General features: G+C 37.5%; 2 protein-coding genes across 12 annotated transcripts in view; one reads left to right on the top strand and one right to left on the bottom strand.

The window, feature by feature from the left end:
* The window catches only part of RHOQ (ras homolog family member Q), a 62656-nt gene extending 49719 nt beyond the window's left edge, over window positions 1-12937 (top strand). Inside the window, exon 6 of the mRNA XM_027620828.1 lies at window positions 12911-12937. Within this exon, the coding sequence (XP_027476629.1) occupies window positions 12911-12922 (12 nt within the window). The 3' untranslated portion in view covers window positions 12923-12937. The remainder of the gene's footprint in view (window positions 1-12910) is intronic.
* Window positions 1-19053, bottom strand: part of PIGF (phosphatidylinositol glycan anchor biosynthesis class F) — a 110784-nt gene that overhangs the window by 16037 nt on the left and 75694 nt on the right. For 4 of the 11 annotated variants that reach the window (XR_003524503.1, XR_003524504.1, XM_027620829.1 and 1 more), the window contains exons 2-4: window positions 17105-17353; window positions 15845-15936; window positions 14052-14168 (exon numbers count right to left, since the gene is read on the bottom strand). The exons of 1 other annotated variant lie outside the window; for it this stretch is intronic. Coding sequence is in view for 8 of the 10 variants with exons in the window: in XM_027620829.1 (XP_027476630.1) it covers window positions 14052-14168; window positions 15845-15936; window positions 17105-17332 (437 nt within the window). In the remaining 2 variants the exon portion in view is untranslated. Of the gene's footprint in view, window positions 1-14051; window positions 14169-15844; window positions 15937-17104; window positions 17425-18780 lie in introns of all 11 variants that reach the window. 6 more of the 11 variants (XM_027620830.1, XM_027620832.1, XM_027620834.1 and 3 more) reach the window with 6 other exon arrangements.

Genomic DNA, 19053 nt, shown 5'->3' with positions numbered 1-19053 from the left:
AGTTTCTTCCAGCCAGTGTGGGAGTAACTGAAGACATCTGTTTTGTTAGAGGATTTCTTTCATTAGAAACAGGCCATACACATAAAATATACACTGAATTAAAGTAGCCCCAAATGACAAGTCAGTTAATTAGCCAACCGCTGTCACCTGTCCCTCTCATTACTGCCCCAACCTCACCCTACACAAGATAAGAGCTTTAGCTTTTGAATTCGATTGAAAATTGGGACTGGAAGAAGGTTGGAGCCAATCGTCATAGATCCAAATTCGTGTTATTCTCTAGGCAATTGTTGCTGTTATTGTTCTTTTTTATTTTAACACCTAAAAATGCAACTCAATTTCTTCAGCTAGAGTTCAACAAGACAGAGTTCTGTCCCAATCTTGGAGGGAAAAAAAAATGATGAGTTTAACCTAAAGAGGTAACTATACTGTTCAGGCGGTTTCAAGGATTTTTTAAGGTTAATTTTTGACTATCTGTGGCTGTCAAATGTTGGCTGATTTTCGCTTAACACATAACTCCTATTTGTTGCAATACATAAAGTGATGTGTCCAGAGACATGAAGTCTGGAAGAGGATGAAAGCAAGGTTCACTTTCTGCGGAGAGGGGTTTACTTCTTCCGTTTTATGAAAGAGGAAGTTCCGCCAGAACTGGAAGAATGGGTGGCAGGTGGGCTTGATGAACTGGAGAAAGACCCACACTGTGGGTAGAAAGAACGCAAGGAAAATCGGTCGAGGCTGAGTGGAAGAATGGGAAATAAGGCTGGAAAAGTAAGTTAGAGTTAGGATTTTCACAAATAATGCCTTCGTTGAGTACAGTGAAAATCTGCCCCAGATAACCCTTTCCCAGCCATGTAATTCACTCATCTAAAGTGCACAACCCAGTGTTTTTTTAGTATATTTAGAGCTGTGCAACCATCATCCCAAAATGACACCCTTTTACCCATTAGCAATCACTCCCCATTTCCCCTTCCCTCCAGCCCTAAGCAACCATTAATCTACTATCTGGCTCTATGGATTCGCCTATTCTGAACATTCGTATACATGGAATCATACAACATGAGCTCTTTTGTGACTGGCTTCTTTCACTTAGCATAATGTTTTCAAGATCCATCCATTTTGTAGCATACTTCCTTTTTTATCTTCAAATAATATTTTGTTGTACGGATATATATCACAGGCATCAGTTCCTGGGACATTAGAGTTGTTTTGACTTTTTGGCTACTATGCATAATGCTACTATAATAGTCATGTACAAGTTTTGTGTGCACATATGTTCTCATTTTTCTTGGGGATATAGTAAGAAATGGAATTGCTGGGTCATATAACTTTGTTAAACCTTTTAAAGGAACTGCCAAACTGTTTTCCAAAGCAGCTGAGCCATCTTACATTGCCACTCGCAATGTGTGAGAATTCCAATTTCTCCCCATCCTTGCTAATACTTGTTATCACTGATCACAGCCATCTTAGTGGGTGTGAGGCAGTATCTCACTGTGGTAGATTTAGGGTTAGGATTTTAGAAAAATCTGAAAAGTCACACTAAAGGAGCCACTGAAGGTTTTAAATCAAGGCAGATACGATCAGAGCTATGTCTCAACAAGGGTTATGTACATGGCTTGTCTAACCTCTAAGCTCCAAGTTCCTTGGGCCAAGGGGCAAGATCCATGTCTTCACATTTTTCATTTTTATAGCACACTGAGGCCATCGGTTACAAAATGTGCAAACATGCAGGAGGTTGTCCTCTATTTTGTTTGATGTATCCAAAGGGGTTTATGATCTTAACACATAATAAATATAGGAAAAAAAATGGAACTAGGACCTAGTTTTAAAAATAGAAAAACTGTGTAGCCTATCTTTGTAAAATTAAAATTTAATATTCATCAAAATCATAATATACATCAACACCTTCAAGGTCCCAGATCACAATTAGAAGATGATGCCTACTACCAATCCTTCCCTGCATCCCTCTCCACTCTGATTTCTGCTCCCAAGGCAGACACTGTAAACTCTTCACCATTTCTTCCGTGTACCTCAAAATTTAAAGAGCATACATTAGGTATAGACTTTTCAAGACGCAGTTACTCCCTGCTTCCTACACTAGAAGAAGAGGACTTAGTACCCTTTTCCCACAAGCCTCCCATTGCCACATACTTATTTCTCTCTGACTCACCATTCCCTCCTCCGTGGTAACATCCTCTCCTCTCGGCTGAATCAATAGCACAGTATCTACATTATGGTTATGAAAATGCTCATCACAGCTGAACCACACAAGTAAACCACAGTCACATTTCCTTTTTTATAGTACATTTTTCATGTTCTTTGGATGTTAAGAACTGCCTCATTTTATCCTCCATTTGCTTATGTACCTGTCACTAAACCATCCTCAAATATTCCAAAGAAACTAAACATCACCTCTAACTACTTGTTTGTGCTCTCTGTTCTCCTTCTGTCTTTCTTTTTGGAGGCACCTCCCCTGCTCTGAGCTGGTCTGGCTGCTCTCGAAGCCTGAGGCACAGCTGCTGTCCTCTTAACTTCCCTATACCACCATCCTGTGAATTCCCTTTGCCTCTTTCAATGCTTTTGGGTGTCCTGCTTCCTAGATTCCAAGACTTTCTCATACTTTCCTTTTTCTTTCTTTCTTTTTTTTTTTTTTTTAAGTACCTTCTTCAGAAGATTCCTGAGAAAGGGCAAAATAGATTTTAAAGATTGTTTAAAGTCTAAAAAGGACTTTACCGTAACTGTTGGAAATCATTTTGCCTCAGAATTTTGAAGGCATTGCTCCATTATTTTCTGTTTCCCACCTGAAAAGTTCAGACATTCTGGCTCCCAGTCCTTTCTAGGTAAGATGTCCCCCCCACCACTGCCCTCTCTGGAAGCCTTTGGAATCTTCTCTTTATTCTTGGTTATCTAAAATTTCACAATCCTATGTCTTGGAGTGGGTATCTGTTCAGCCATGACGCTGGAAACCGACGGGTCTTCTTAATCTACAATGTCAAGTCTTTTGGTTCTTGGCATTTCCTTTTTAAAGACTTGCTTTTTCTGCCCAGATCCTTAAGACTTTCTTTTTCTTAGTCTTTTGCTGGGAATACTACCATTTGGAATTAGCCCTCTGATTTTTTTTTTTTTTTACCTTTTAATCCATTTTCCATATTTTTGCCTTTTCTATTTGACTAAGGGAACTTTTTAACTTTTTGTCTCTACTTCTGTTGAATTTTCTTCTCTCATATTTTTTTAATTTCCAAGAGCTTTCTTATTCTCTGAATATTCCTTTTGACTGTCTCTGTTCATGTTTTATGGATATAAAACAATAGACATTTTTTAAAGTTACCTTCTGGTTTTTATATCGCCTTTGTTTCCACTGAGTTTCTTTTTTGTTTTCATTTCTGCGTTTCACTTTAGAGGTGTTCCTGGAATGCCCAGTGACTGTTCATTTCTCGTTCTACTTAAGAGTAAAATACTTTATGTGAAATGTTCAGAACAGGCAAATCTAGAGAGACAGCAAGTATTTTAGGGGTTGCCTGGAAAGGGAGTGAGGGGGAGCGCAAGGGTGGGAAGGAGGGGGACTGCTAATGGGCAGAGTTTCTTTTTGGCAGGGTAAGATGTTCTAAAATTAGATTGTGGTGATGGTTACAAAGTTGTGTCTATACTTAAAAACCACCGAATTGTACACTTGAAATGGTGGGTTTTATGGTATAAAGTTATATCTCAGTAAAGGTACGTTTTTAAAAACCAACAAAAAAGAAACACACTAAACAGATGACTAGATGTTCACTGTGCATGAGTAGCACGATTCACCGGGTCGGCTTCACTGTACCAGGGAGCGAATAGGAACCTGTCTTTTAGAGACCCCCCAAATGTCAGTATCTGTAGGTTTTTCTTTTGTGCCATTTGGTTCCCTGAAAGAAGTATTTCTATACCCTGCCTCGATGGCATAAGCCTGGCTGTCAGTATTCTGGGCCAAGCGAGTGAAAAGGACGAGACAGGTGAGGATTCATCATTCAATACACAGAATTTCATTTAATCCTTATTCCCTGAAGAGATTGTACCAAACAGGGTCAGCCAGAGTAGTTGGGGGTTCAGTTGGATTTGCTCCATCTTCCCTTCCCCCACTGTGTAACTTTTATTGCTTATATTATTTTTATGGTGTTTATATTCTGTTCACTGTAACCCTAAACTGCAACTACTTTTTTAATGTAGTGAGAGTCCCCTTAATGTGCAAACCGCACGATTCCTTCATTTGGGGAAACTGTCTTCCATCTAATTTTGAATTACCTTCTGCTTTGTTATCTTAGGGACACTAGCGGGTCTTAAGCTCATCTCCTTTGTTCTCTGCATTTATCATTTCTTTTCTAAGTGCTCTACTCTTCCCTTCCTCTCATTCATTCTGATTGGCTCAAACCTTTCTTCCAAGCTAGAACCTGATTTCCTAACTTGTCTATGTTTTTAATTTATGACCTGTGGTGGTGTGGTTTGGATTCTCATTTTATTTCATTAATTCTGCAATCTCCTTCTCCACCTGATTTTTTTATCATCATCTTATCTTTGAGCTTTGATTGAATTTATGCTCTTAATAACATTTTTCCATGATAAACTGTGTAGAGTTGGTTTTTATTCCTTGGGTACTATTTTCTTCCAGACTGGATTCTTTTGTCTTCCACAGGCCTTTTTCTTATTATTCTATAATGTGTTTTTAGGGTTGCCATGCCATTTCTTTTCATCTTGCTCACACTTTGCATGGGCAGACTACATATTTGCTCAGATACAATGAGTGAATTATCTTTAAAACTGTCTTCCCATCTTAACTAGCACCAATTTTTCCTGTCTTGAAGCTGCATTTTGAGGACTGGATGTTATTTTCTACCCAGTTTTCTGTAACCTGAGGCAGAAGAAAAGAAGGGAGGCAGGGAGGCAGCATAAGGGAAATGCTATCCCTGCAATTTAATCAGTAATATTCTGTTGAAATTTAATAAATGGTTCGACAGATCAACCTTTCAAAAATTTCTGACCAGGGCTTATACGTCCCATTAGAAATCAGATGAAGCTACTACAGGGGTAGCAGTCTGTCCCCTTGGCAGAGCCCAGGAGGCAGCAGCCCTCATAAATGGATAAAAAGTAAACAGCCCTGATTGGGATTTAGGGAAACAGCCGTCTATTGGCAGGTAAGTTCATACTCTTCAAATCAGAACTTTAATTGGGCAGTCTCTGTCAACTTCTTTTGATCTAGGAATTCTACCCCAGGAATCTAGTCTACAGAAACTGTTGTACAAGTACATAAAATTACATGGTACAGAGACGTCATAATAACATTATTTATAATCTTGAAAACTTGAAAATAATCTTCAATAGGAAATTAAATAAACCACGGTACATGGAACGCTTGCCCAACATTCATCTCATCCCTGAGGATCAGACTAATTAAGTCATGGTGATCCCATCCTCTCTCTCAGTGATTAGCTTAGGAAGACTCAAAGGAGGGGAGGCTAAGAACCAGGAGAATCAGTGAGAAGCACAGCTACACCTTGACTATCTATCTGTATCTAGAACCATACAATCTCTGCTATGTCAGATGATCAGTTTCCCCAATTGTTCAAACAATGTAAACAGAAGTATTCTTACTTAAGGAAGAAGATATACTAAGGACATTATGCAAGAAGAGGTAGATTAGGGGCGCCTGGGTGGCTCAGTTGGTTAAGCAACTGCCTTCGGCTCAGGTCATGATCCTGGAGTCCCGGGATGAGTCCCGCATCGGGCTCCCTGCTCGGCGAGGGGCCTGCTTCTCCCTCTAACCCTCCCCGCTCTCATGTACTCTCTCTCTCTCATTCTCACTCTCTCAAAATAAATAAATAAATCTTTAAAAAAAAAAAAGAAGAGGTAGATTATACACACATACAGTTCAAGATGTTCCTAATAAGTTAAAAAAGTAAGTTATCAAGCAGTGATAATATAACCATTTTTGTTTTTAAATTGCAAATATGTGATAGGCGTGGACGAACTTAGACTAAAAACTGTTGTAATGGCTGCTTCTTTGATAGGATTACTAGGATCTTTAACTTTCTATATTTTTCTATTATTTGTATTTTTACATTATATATTATTTTGTAATCAACAAGATAAAAATAAATTCCTTTCTATTAACTAATTTATAGCAGGACTGACATTCGTTTACTACCCTTCTATAAGTTTCCATAATAAAGTCATCTGAACTCTATGGTTTGGGGTTAATTTTTTCACAGTTAAGGAATGTATACACATAGTCAAGAGGGCTGAGAATAAATGGCTCACCATTCTGTGAACAAACTTAAAAAGTAACTAAAACAATATTACAGACCAATCCTCATGACAATGAGCTCCAAGTAACTGTCCATATTATTTGCCTCCATTGAAATTCATACATACCAAACATTAATTGAAATAAATAGACCATGTGGAATGCTTACTATGTTTCAGACACTGTACTGGGTGCCTGGGGTAGCTAACAGAGCACTGTGGCTTAGACAGGCTGTCATCAAAACAGTGCTTCTTTAAATGAGCGGATCTTTTTATCTACTGAGCTCTTCATCTAAAAAGGAGACCACACACAACTAACTCCTCCTGGTGGCTAAAGACATTTTACAGAATTTTACTCCCCTACTGAATGACTATTAAAACCAGTGCCTCTTTGCCACTAAATTTTCATACCCTTATCAAGGCTAAATTACCTACTTTCTACAATGTATACATTTTTGGTCATTCACTATCTTTTTACTGTTAAATGTTCCTTGGTGGTTTTTTCAGTATAAAATCAATTTCCATGCAAAGATGACCAAAAACGTCTGCTGTTCTTTGTCTACACAAACAGGTCTTACTATCTTTACCTTGGCAAGATAACCACAAATTCAGGAACCTATCAGACATTCAAGTTTTTCAGTTCACCAAAAGTGGTCAGATCCTGATTTAAAAACATGAGAATAACAGCATAAAAGAACTGATAAATCAAAAAGCCAACTTCAATGGAAAATACAGGCTTAAGGTAGTCGGAATATTACTTTCTTTTATAAGAAAGTCTACAAAACAAACAAACAAACAAAAACCCCCACAATAATGATCACAGCAAGGCAACAAATTGAATTATACTAGTACACATTGAGTATGCTCAGTAATAAATACCAAACAGAAGTTGGCAGAAGTTAAGAAACCAAATTATTTTTCTACCTTCAAGTTTCTTTAAAATAGCATTCCTTAAGGGGAATACCATTTTCCGGCTAGCAAGCAAACTGACAAAGATCTTTAAGTTTCATAATACAAAGTGTTAAAGGTTTGGGGAGGTAAGTGCCAATGGGAATATAAATTGGTTCAAGCTCTGTAAAATAGCATTCCTTTGTATTTTTTTAATCTAGAATAACTTCACATTTTCTTTAAGGAAAAGTCTTGTTAAAATAGTATCATTTATGTCATTTAGTTAAGTATCAAATCTCAATAGTAACAGAACTGGTCCTTTACTCTTGGGATATAATTCCTACACAGTTCTCAGGATCAAGGCTTTTATGTTTCTCAGTCTTCATCTGGTTATCATCTACTCAATATTAAGCATGCAAATAAATACATTAACAATTTAGATATAGTACTTACTTTGCATAGAATAGTATAAAACATTTATACTGATTCCATACTGAACGAGGTGTCAGCCCAATTCAAAACTGGCCTGTTCTTTCTGAACATTTTAGTCATATTTCAATAATACTAAAACAAAACAAAAAACTCTTCCATGTTTTATATGCTAAGACACAGGATAAATAATAAAAAGATTTAAAGCTCCAAAATCTTCAATCAAGAAAGTATTTTATGCACTTTTAATGAATTAGAACTACAGCATAAGAACCTCAAATCAGAACTTTAATTTCTGTTGTAAATAATTATTGGGTAGAAAGAAAAATGTATTTTCATGTTAGTATAACCTCCCTAAATAATACTGGAATTCTCTGAAACAAAAGTTGTGACTCAATGTAAATAATGCTAATTGTATACTAGGACAATTCTGAAATAACATATAAGTTGTTCTTGTGGGTATTTCATATTATCTCTTCAGAACCACCAGATCTTTGCATTTTTAAAATATTTTCACCTTACAGTGAACATTTAAGAAGGCCAACTCTAACGTTAAACAAGTTAATCTATCAAATTAACTGTTCCCTTATTTCATTCAAAATTTGACATGCTTTTTTAAAAATTTTTATTGTTATGTTAATCACCATACATTACATCATTAGTTCTTGATGTAGTGTTCCATGATTCATTGTTTGTGCCTAACACCCAGTGCTCCACGCAGAATGTGCCCTCTTTAATACCCATCACCAGGCTAACCCATCCCCCCACCCTCCTCCCCTCTAGAACCCTCAGTTTGTTTTTCAGAGTCCATCGTCTCTCATGGTTCGTCTCCCCCTCCGACTTAACTCCCCTTCATTCTTCCCCTCCTGCTATCTTCTTCTTTTTCTTTTTTCTTAACATATGTTGCATTATTTGTTTCAGAGGTACAGATCTGTGATTCAACAGTCTTGCACAATTCACAGCGCTCACCATAGCACATAACCTACCCAATGAAAATCTGACATGCTTTTTATGCTAAATTCTTAAAGTGGGATAAAAATGCCAGGAAAGAAACTGAACTATCGCTAAGGGATGGTGGAGACATGAAGACTTAAGTTGCCCTCTAATGACAAAGTTCAAATTAATTTTACATTAAACCAACTGAAAAAACTTCCTCCTTCTCCATGGTTGTCCATGCCCTACACTCCTTGGTCTGCGACCTAAACCAGGAAGAGGTACTAAGACAAACAGCAGCCAGGACTGGAAGTATGAAATATAAAAATGCTCCCTGACATTTGTTAATCCACTTGACAAACATTTCTTAAGCATTTGCTATTTGATTTCATTTATCTCACTCAGTTCTGATAATAACCCTGCAAAGAGCTTATTAGCATTCTTCTAACAGTATTACACATGAGGATCTCTGAAGGTAAATAGCTTCTCTAAGATCACTTGGCCACTACGTAGTGAAGAGAAGGCAGGAACTCATTTTCTGACCCTCAGTGTGGTCATCTAAAACCCTTCTGTCCTTATCAGATGATCTGCATTCAAGTCCCAGCTCTACTGCTTACTGGCTATTCCAGGGCTTGGGCAAATCACTTAACCTGTCAGCTTTCTAGCATCTTCACCTAGAAAACTGAAAACAGGAGTATCTCACCAGACTGCTGTGAGATTTAAATGCTCTAAGACACAGGACCATGCTTTAAAAGTTGTTACTTTTGCCTATTACTATTTCATGCCCTGCCCTGTGCAATGTTAACTGTTTCATATTACAAATTGATTATTTTTAGCTATAGACCTCCAGTAACTGAGCTATTATCTTGTTGTATGTTAGAAATTTTCGAAGGATATTTCTGCAGTCTACCGAGGTTTAGGTGGCATAAAAGAAATCTAAAAACTTGATTCAGGCCTAATTTTCAATACCCCCAAATAAGTTTAATATTGGCAAAACCTAACCCATTATAATTTTCATTTTGACTAGGTAGTATATTACTATGGTTTAAATTTCAAAAGACACCAAAGGGTATTAGTTGGTGCAAAGACTTCTGAGCTGGTCCCCTAGCTTCTCAGACCCCCTCCCCAGAGACAACCAACATTTTTATCAGTATCTCATGTATTCTTCCCAAGATACACAAGTGTATCTATTCTCTCCTGCTCACTTTTTACGTAAATGGTAGCATCCTACATACATTTCTTCACCTTGCTTTTTTCCACTTAACAGTGTATCAGTAAATAAAGAAGTGGTTGGGTTGTTGTTGTTGTTTTTTAGCTGCATTAAATTTAACTTAATCCACCCCTTATTAAAGGACATTTAAGCTGTTTCAAAGCTACAGTGAGTAATCTTACTCACTGAATATTTTGTAGGTATGAAAATATATCTAGTGCATAAAATCGTAGAAGTGGAACTGCTAGGTCAAAAGATGGGTATTTTTAATTTTTATAGATATTACCGAACTGCCCTTCACAGAGCTTGAACCAATTTATATTCCCATTGGCACTTACCTCCCCAAACCTTTAACACTATGTATTATGAAACTTACAGAGCTTTGTCAGTTTGCTTGCTAGCCAGAAAATGGTATTCCCCTTCCTCTAATTTTCAGTTTTACTTTGTTATAGATCTTTCTGAGAAGGGATAAAGTGCCGATAGGTACAAAAACAAGGTGACAACAAATTAACTCTGCAAAGCTCAAAATACTCAAAAGTCGAATTTTATAATAAATTTTTAAAAAGCTCTTTTCAACCTAGCAGGAAATAATAGGCAAGCTGCAAGGTATAGTTCAGGCTAAATGTAGAAATAGGGTTAAAGCAGAATTAGAAAATATATACATACTAAATTTGTGGTAAGTTACTAAGAGAAATTAAGGGTAGTTTCTCTGTTTCCCTTAAGTTTTGAAGTTTGATTTTTTTTTCAATTTTAAAATTTTAGGAACTTATAAATATATAGCCAATTCTGCTATTATGCTTATTTTGAACATGCAAATTTGTTCCAATTTGACTGATATATTAGGGAACAATATGAGCAACTTCATCTGAGAAACACTAAGTAAACACATAAAAACTGCACCCATTGGCACCGAGCAGTGTATGAATACACAGAACGTGCACATCCCCCAAACATCTATCACATAATCAAAACAGTGGGGTACTGACATAAGGATAGATATATAGGTCAATGGAAAAACAACTAAGATCATGTGTTTATGATCAACTGATTTTTGACAAGGGTGCCAAAATCACTCAAAGGGGGCAAATAGCCTTTTCAACACAAGGTGCCGAGACAACTGGTGGGCCACATGCAAAAGAATGAAGGTAGGCCCCTAACTCACACTGTATACAAAAACTTATACAAAATGGACCAAAGACCCAAATGTAAAACCTAAAATTATAAAACTCTTATAAGAAAACATTGGAGTAAATCTTTATGACCTTGGATTTGGCAATGGATTCTTAGATGACCCGAAAAAATGCACAGCAACAAAAGACAAACATTGATTAATTAGATTTCATCAAAATTAAAATCTTTTGTGCTTCAAAGGACACAATGAAGAGACTGAAAAGATAACCCACAGAAAGAAAGAATGTGCAAGTCATGTATACGATAAAGGATTTGTATTTAGAATATATAAAGAACTCTTACAAATTAATAGTAAAAAAGACAAATAACCCAATTCAAAAATGACCAAAGGATCTGAAGAGATATTTCTCCAAGAAGAATATATAATTGCTAACAGGCACATGAAAAGATGCTTGACATCATTAGCCAGTAGGGAAATGCAAATAAAAAAACCCAAGGAAATAACAATTTACACCCATTAGGATGGTGATAATCATAAAGGCAGATAATAACAACGGTTGGCAAGGATGCAGGAGGAGAACTGGAGCCTTCGTACCCTGCTGTGGGAATGTAAAATGGTGCAGCCACCTTAACAGTCTGGCAGTTCCTCAAACAATTAAACACGTTATCATAAGACCCAGCAATTCCACTCCTAGGTATATACTCAAAAAAATAAAAACATTATGTCCATACAAAAACCTGTATACAAATGCTTCCAGCTGCTTAGTCATAACAGCAAAAAGTAGAAACAATGCAGATGTCCATCAGCTGATGAGTGGGTAAACAAAATGTGGTATACAAACGCACAATAGAATGTTACTCGACTGTAAAAAGGAATGAACTACTGCACAGATGAACTTTGAAAATATTATGGGTAAGTGAAAGAAGCTAATTACAAAAGATCACATTTTATATGAGAACACTTTTATGAATGTCCAGAATAGGCAAATCTATAGAAGCAGTGATTAGTGGTTGCTTAGGGCTAGGGGAGCAGGGGTAAGGAAGAGATACCTAAAGGGTATGGAGTTTCTTTTTTGAGGTGATGAAAATGTTCTAAACTTGACTGTGATGATGGCTGCAAAACTCTTGTGAATATACTAAAAACCACTGAACTGTACACTTTAAATAGGCAAAGCGTATGGTATTTGAATTATATCTCAATACTACTTTAAAAAAACCCATCTTCCTGGGTTGCTGGGGAAGGCAACTGGGGGGGATGGTATAAATGGGTGATGGGCATTAAGGAGGGCACTTGTTGGGATGAGCACTGGGTGCTGTACATAAGTGATGAATCACTAAATTCTATTCCTGAAACTAATATTATACTATATGTTAACTAATGAATTTAAATAAAAATTTGAAACATAAAACAACAAAAACAAAAACAAAACAAAACAAACCCCAACTCCCAGCTCTCTTAGTTTCCCTCATGTGTATGCGTCAGACCTTCCACATCTGGTCCTTAACTTCCCATCAGATTTAACAACAACCTTCCTTTACCACTTCATAATAACTTACAAGTGGCAACTCTTCCCACGCTACTTCCAGAAAGCAAATTTCAGGGTTTTTTTCCCCAAAGAAAAGGACCATATTCATTATAATGTTTATCAACTTAACTATTTAACATGTATAAAACTATACTACCATTTTTATTAAGTTCCTATCTTTTTTATGTATTATTGTCAAGAGTTTTCGAGCGTTATGCCTCAATCCTGCCTTTCCCATAAGCTCTGTGTTTTTTAGTGCCCAATTTTGCATAGTGCAGGGATTTCTAGGGATGCATATGCCATACTGTGACAGAACTAACTGCAGAATCAGATGACAACGTCTCCCCCAAATATACCATTATTAGAAACACAGTTCAAAGCTGGGTAAATCACCAATCCAAACCTATAGTGTTTCAACTGTTTTTTACTGCTTAAAAATTTCAAACTAAAATGCTAGAAGAAATGAATGCCATTAGGGATACTATGGCAACAATGTGGGAAAGTTTTCAATGATTACACTTTTGTTTTCTAGAGACCTTATTGACACCAGAAGACAGTTCTGCAGGGAAACAATATTCATTTCAAAAGGAAAACGTCAATAATTTATGGAGCCTAGCTACTAGCCAGCATGCATCCTCTGTACTACTTGTGCTGTTCCCTTCCAAATTACAAAAATTACCACTTTCACTTCAGTTTCTATGGTTTCAATCATTACCCTAGCATGGCTATCCTTCCCTTTTCCCTTCATCTCACCAAATCTCACACTCCTGATCCAAATCCTTTACAGATCATTCCCCCTTCCAGCTCATTCTTCAGTGGTCTCCTACCCACCCCTCTGAGTTCCAATAGCATTTACTATCTGATTGACACAATTTTAATCTCATATTGTTTGTTCATTTTATTCTTGTCCCTTGACCATACAACTTCTCAGCAAGAGAATCATGGCAAATACTTCAGAACCCACACAAAGCTTCACAGCATGGAGCACAGAGTAAGAACTCAAGAGATTTTTGCTATTGGGTGTTAAATAGGACAAAATCACGGGCACCAAATAACTTCACAGCTTTCTTAGTACAATTTAACCATTTCTGATAGGAACCATTTCAATGCCTTTGAAGAAGCTAAAATTTTAACTTAGCTGTGCTGAATTTATATATGGCTGCTAAGGAAATAAAATCCTATGAAACTTACACTCAGAAGTCTTACCATAAAAGAGGCTAAACAGGAAATTATAGTTGTTACACTACGCATTTTTAGATTTTGGACCCCAATTCTACATTGTAAGATGTATGGAAGCAATTTTATCTGTAGCAATTTTATCACAGTGACAAATCATCCCTGAGGAGTGGTTCTCAGAGCCTTCTTTTGGTAGCAGAAACCTTTTTTCAAACAAAAGGCAAAGTGGAATCCCCCCATACAGAAAAAAAGCAGAGCTGATCTTGCTAAAGTGGAAGGAGGAGCCTAGAGTTCTACCTGCTTGAGTCCCCCCTCAGATGTATACAACCCCTTCCCTATCCCCAATCCCCAACCACGGTGGGCCCTTAAGGCATCCCTGAGAACCACAGTCTGGAAAAACGCTCATAGAATAATCAGAAAGCTGCCATGAATAGAAAAATACTACATTAATTTTTTTTAAATTTCAAACACCACTAAAACATAAAATTAAAACTTACCCATTTCTACTGAAAACTCTTAGCCATGCTTTGATGTTTGGTCCTAACAAACACAAACAAGGTACAGTAGTAAAGGTAGACAAAATAACAGCAAATAAAAATGTTTCCAACACCAACCTAGGAAAAAAAAGCTTTATTAATTTTTTTAAAGCATTAAAGGTGCATGTACCCTACATAATCTTGGTTATTTAAATAGATTTAACATAAAAACATTTTCTTATACTTTACTTTGAAAGGTAACAGGAGTCCTACCAAAATGATAACTATAAAAAATTTTACTACTGAAATACAAGCAATAAAAAACAATCTAGCAAATACCCGGCTTTATTTTTTTTAAAGATTTTACTTATTTATTTGTCAGAGAGAGAGAGAGAGAGAGAGAGAAAGAGAACAAGCAGGGGGAGTGGCAGGCAGAGGGAGAAGCAGACTCCCGGCTAAGCAAGGAGCCCGATGTGGGACTTGATCCCGGAACTCCGGGATCATGACCTGAGCTGAAGGCAGATGCTCAACCAAGGGAGCCACCCAAGCATCCCAAATATCAGACTTTAATGAGAGAGTTCAGAAGTGTTAAATACCCTCTGATCCATATGTGACTCTCCACTGCAAGCAACCCCATTTTTAGATAATTAGCTTTCTTCCTGAATAGTCTCTGGAACTTTCTCTGCAACCACTGGTTCAACTGTAGCTTATATTGGAGCCACTTGGAAAGTGAGATAAAGATTGGGGGGCTGCACCCCTAGAGTTTCTGCAGCCTGAGAATTTGCTTTTGATAAAATGCTGATGCCAGTTTTAGAACCACTGCTCAAGACATTCATTCTACTCTACAATGGATTAAATAGAAACTACCATTTCCCATTACAAAGGTCTTGTCCTCCCCTCTCTAGAAAAGAACTACCTATTAATTTAGTGTGTGTGTATATATATACAACTATGTGTAAATATATATAAAACCACATACATAGCTATATGTGTGTGTCACAACTTGTCTCACCGTGATCTTTTTTTTTTTTTTTTGAAGATTTTATTTATTTATCTGACAGAGAGAGACACAGCGAGAGAGGGAACACAAGCAGGGGGAGTGGGAGAGGGAGAAGCAGGCTTCCCTGCTGAGCAGGGAGCCCGATGCAGGGCTCGATCCCAGGACCCTGGGACCATGACCTGAGCCGAAGGCAGACACTTAAACAACTGAGCCACCCAGGCGCCCCTCTCACCGTGATCATTAATCACTACTCGATGAAGTTTCCCAGTCTGTGATGAACATTATATAAGAAATATTCGTGAATTTAGTTTTTTTTAAAAACTGGTCAGCTTTGAAAAAGTGTTGAGTTAAATTTTGCCTTTAAACTATCAACATTAGGTTATTAAATAATTAAATACAGGAATCTATTGACTTTTCTTAAGAAAAACTTCTTTCAAGCACTTCAGAATCATATTTACTAACTGCTATGCTAATTGTAACTAATTTATACATATCATTATAGTAAGTTCCCTTAGAGGTTCTAAGGGCCACACATTTATTGGTATAGTTTCTCATCTACCTCCCCACCCCCCACATGCAATGCGGCAATAAAAGGCTAGGTAATAGAAGCATTTAATGAATTAAGTTATTCTCATTATGAAGTAATGTTAAAAGAATATCATTACTAAGAAAGGACAATGATGTTAGTATCCTTCTGTGATCTGGTAATTAAACACACCATGGTTTTTCATTCATCACCAACAGAATTAGTGCTTTGTTTAGTAAACAAGTGTTTTAAAATATTATTGCCTTAAGGCAAAAATTTCAGACTTACTCTATGAGTGGTGCTCCATATAGAACAAAAATTACATGAAAGAAGAAACATGACATAAGAAAGTAGATACAGCATTTCAAAAACCTGGTTACCTAAAAAAGAAATGAGAATGATTTGAAGGCTCAAGACAATGCCTAGAGGACAGCAAATGCTTCCACTTTATCTACAGTTGAATGTTCTTTACTTCGGGTAGCCTGAAGTAAGATTCCATCTCCTGTGCACAGTCAGGTGCACGGACCTCCAGACAGCCCCACAAAACAGCCTACAAGTCACAAATCACCATCCATGTTCCACCCACCCAATCAGCACTAGAATCAAAAAGCATTTCTGTTCCTACAGTATGCATTGAGCTATGTTACTAGTCAGTATTTATAAAATATTTACCAACAACAGAACACTATGATACAAAAAAACGCACAGTCCTTATTATGTGATACATGAAATCTTTGCAGAAAATAAGGACTACAGTTTTTTTTTCATTTAAAAACAAAATTCCTAGGAAAATTGTACCAAAAGAGCACAGTACTAAATAATTCCCCAAATCATATTCATGTGATTATATGATGCATATAATAAAAGACCTGCATGTCTGCAAATCAGTGTGGGAGCTACTTGATTTGGAGCTTAAGAAGATCTAATTATAAGACACAGAGTGAGTTTTTTAATTGTAGGGGAGTAAATGCATTTTAAATTATCTAAGAAAGCTACACGTAATATTGGGTAATGTTAAGGGAGGACTTTATTAATTTAAAGTAATAGTCAAGTGTTACACGATAGTGAATATTCTAGAAAATAGATTTTGATATTTGAAAACTTTAACACTGTTTAGTCGAGGAAGGTCATGTTCAAAACAAAGCTACCTCAGAGGCTTATTTGGTAATTTCTGAAAAATCCATTAAGTTTCTCTCAGAAATGGAAAAAATAAATGAAAATAAACTAAAATGTCTTATAAAGTTTAAAGATATGACTGCTACATCATGCATTTATCTGCAATGGTGACTTAAAACATGACTATCTAGGTTTACAATGCTGTCATATCCACTGAAGACATCCTAATTCCACAACTGATGCTTGGCAAGGGTCTATCGAACATTGTGGGCAGCCTTCCAGCAATAATAGGGTATTGACTTGGGGAAAAAAAAATCAGGTTCTCTTTACTCATTGTAAATAACCCCATGAGTACTTGACTAATACTTTATTCTTTCATTAAAAGAAACACTACCTCTATCTAAAAATCAGTTATCAAGAAATAAGCCTTACCTTGTATGATAATGAACTTCTTTTAGAGGATGCATTTGGTTTCACTACTAAATATAATAGTAGATTGACGGCAGTTACAAAAACAGAACAGATGCACAACCATGTCAAGTGTGTTTCCAATATTGAGAAGTTCTCCAAGAAGAATGATGGAATGAAGATGCTTAGGATAATTGAAAATATGCATAAAAGATGGGTATACAGTAGTCTCTTGATATCAGTATCTTTCATGGTGTTTTCTTGAGAGGCTATCTAATGAAAAATAAATTAAGAAAAGAGCATATCCAGTAATGATTTTTTCCACTGTCTAAATGCTCCAACACCTAAAAGTAAGCATGAACAAGTCAATTTTCTATGCACAATAATGTATTAGTTTCAGAATATGGGAAGATGCATATGTATAAATGAACATGTAGACTAATATGGTTCAAAAAGGTCTCAGAGCTTGAAGAGGACAAATTTACTAATTTCTTAAATATTTATAACTGGTTTCTGTAAAAGGGTCATGTATTAGGTCCAATTAAGGGATTTGTTTTCTTTTCTTTTTCTGTTTTTTGCCAAAATCACAGAGGTGAAAACAACATGCATGGATTAATGATTTACTCTTGTTGGAAATATAACCTATGCATTCTAGAAACCCCATGAATACACTTTGGCCAAAATGTTGGCTTTTTTTTTTTTTAACCACTGTGGACCCTTGTCTAACATCACAGTAGTTCACATCTTCTGGCAGATGACAAGTGACACCAAGTGCACACTTGAATACTCAAATGGTGGCCAACGTAATCAAGACAGTTCAAAGAACATTATGCTAAACTAAGGGATCCCAATGCTCCAGAAATACCAAAATGACAATGTCTGTTTCATGTGCTAAGTTCCAATCAAAAGTAGAGAAATAAGAGAAAAAAAGTCTACTCTCTCTAAAAAATACACATTGTATGTATATGTTTATTTATAAATTACTTAACATAACACATAGTACTGACTAATGTTAAGTAGGACCTTATTAATTTAAAGTAACAATCCACATGTTACACCGCGGTGAATATTCCAGAAAAACAAAAGGGGAAGTCCAGGCCTTATCCTAACAGCTCTGAGCTAATTCACACTGCAATTTTCCAATGCAAATATTCTACTGATAAGGAAACAGGATAAGACACGTTATGGGGACATGTCCAAGGTCCCAAGCTCCCAAGCACGAAAGCCACGTCAAAGCCTCGCCTCTTTGATATAAAAATACACATCAGGAGTTGAGAAAAGAACAAACTGCAAGAAGGGAGAAAAGAAAAGTTTCTCGCAGGTCCTATCCTCCGCGGACGGAGGGGAGGGGCGGGGCGGAGGATCCGGGATACACTGTCTCAACCGACACCTCTTCGGATTATTTTTCTGGGCCCCTCTCAGAATCCCAAGTGACATGACCAGATTTGGATCTAATACAGTGAGCAGTACCAAACTCAAATGCTTAATGAATGAATGAACGAACGAAGGAAAGAGGGTGGACCCTGGCGAGCACACAGTCGGGCGCCCCACCCGCTGCCACGGCCCTGGCGTCCGCCGTCTGACCTAAGCCCGGGTTCGCAGGCACTGAGGCTCGCACAGGAGCCTCCGCGCAAATCGCAGGACCTGTCTCGGCAGCCCCACCCCAAACTCGGTCGCTCGGGACTCTGCCCAAGCCTCACCCAGGGCGAGTGTGAGCAGCGGGGGACGCGCTGAGAGGCATAATCAAAGAGCACGGGCGCGGAGACCAGGAGAAACGGAGGGCCACACAGAAAGACTGCTCCGAAAGAGGGCCGGGTCCATCAGGGCAGCCCCTGGGTCACGCCGGAAGGGTGGCACTCGGACGGACGGCGGGCGCGGGCGGGCTCTGGGCACAGACGCTCTCGGTCATATGGGCAGTTGGTGGGGGCTGCTTGCACTCCCGGGAGGCCCGCGTGCCGGGATGGTTCGGCTGG

Source organism: Zalophus californianus, chromosome 8 (assembly GCF_009762305.2).
Source record: "Zalophus californianus isolate mZalCal1 chromosome 8, mZalCal1.pri.v2, whole genome shotgun sequence".
Lineage (NCBI taxonomy): Eukaryota > Metazoa > Chordata > Mammalia > Carnivora > Otariidae > Zalophus > Zalophus californianus.
Note: the sequence above shows the minus strand (reverse complement) of the source record. Positions and strands in the feature narration are given on the sequence as shown.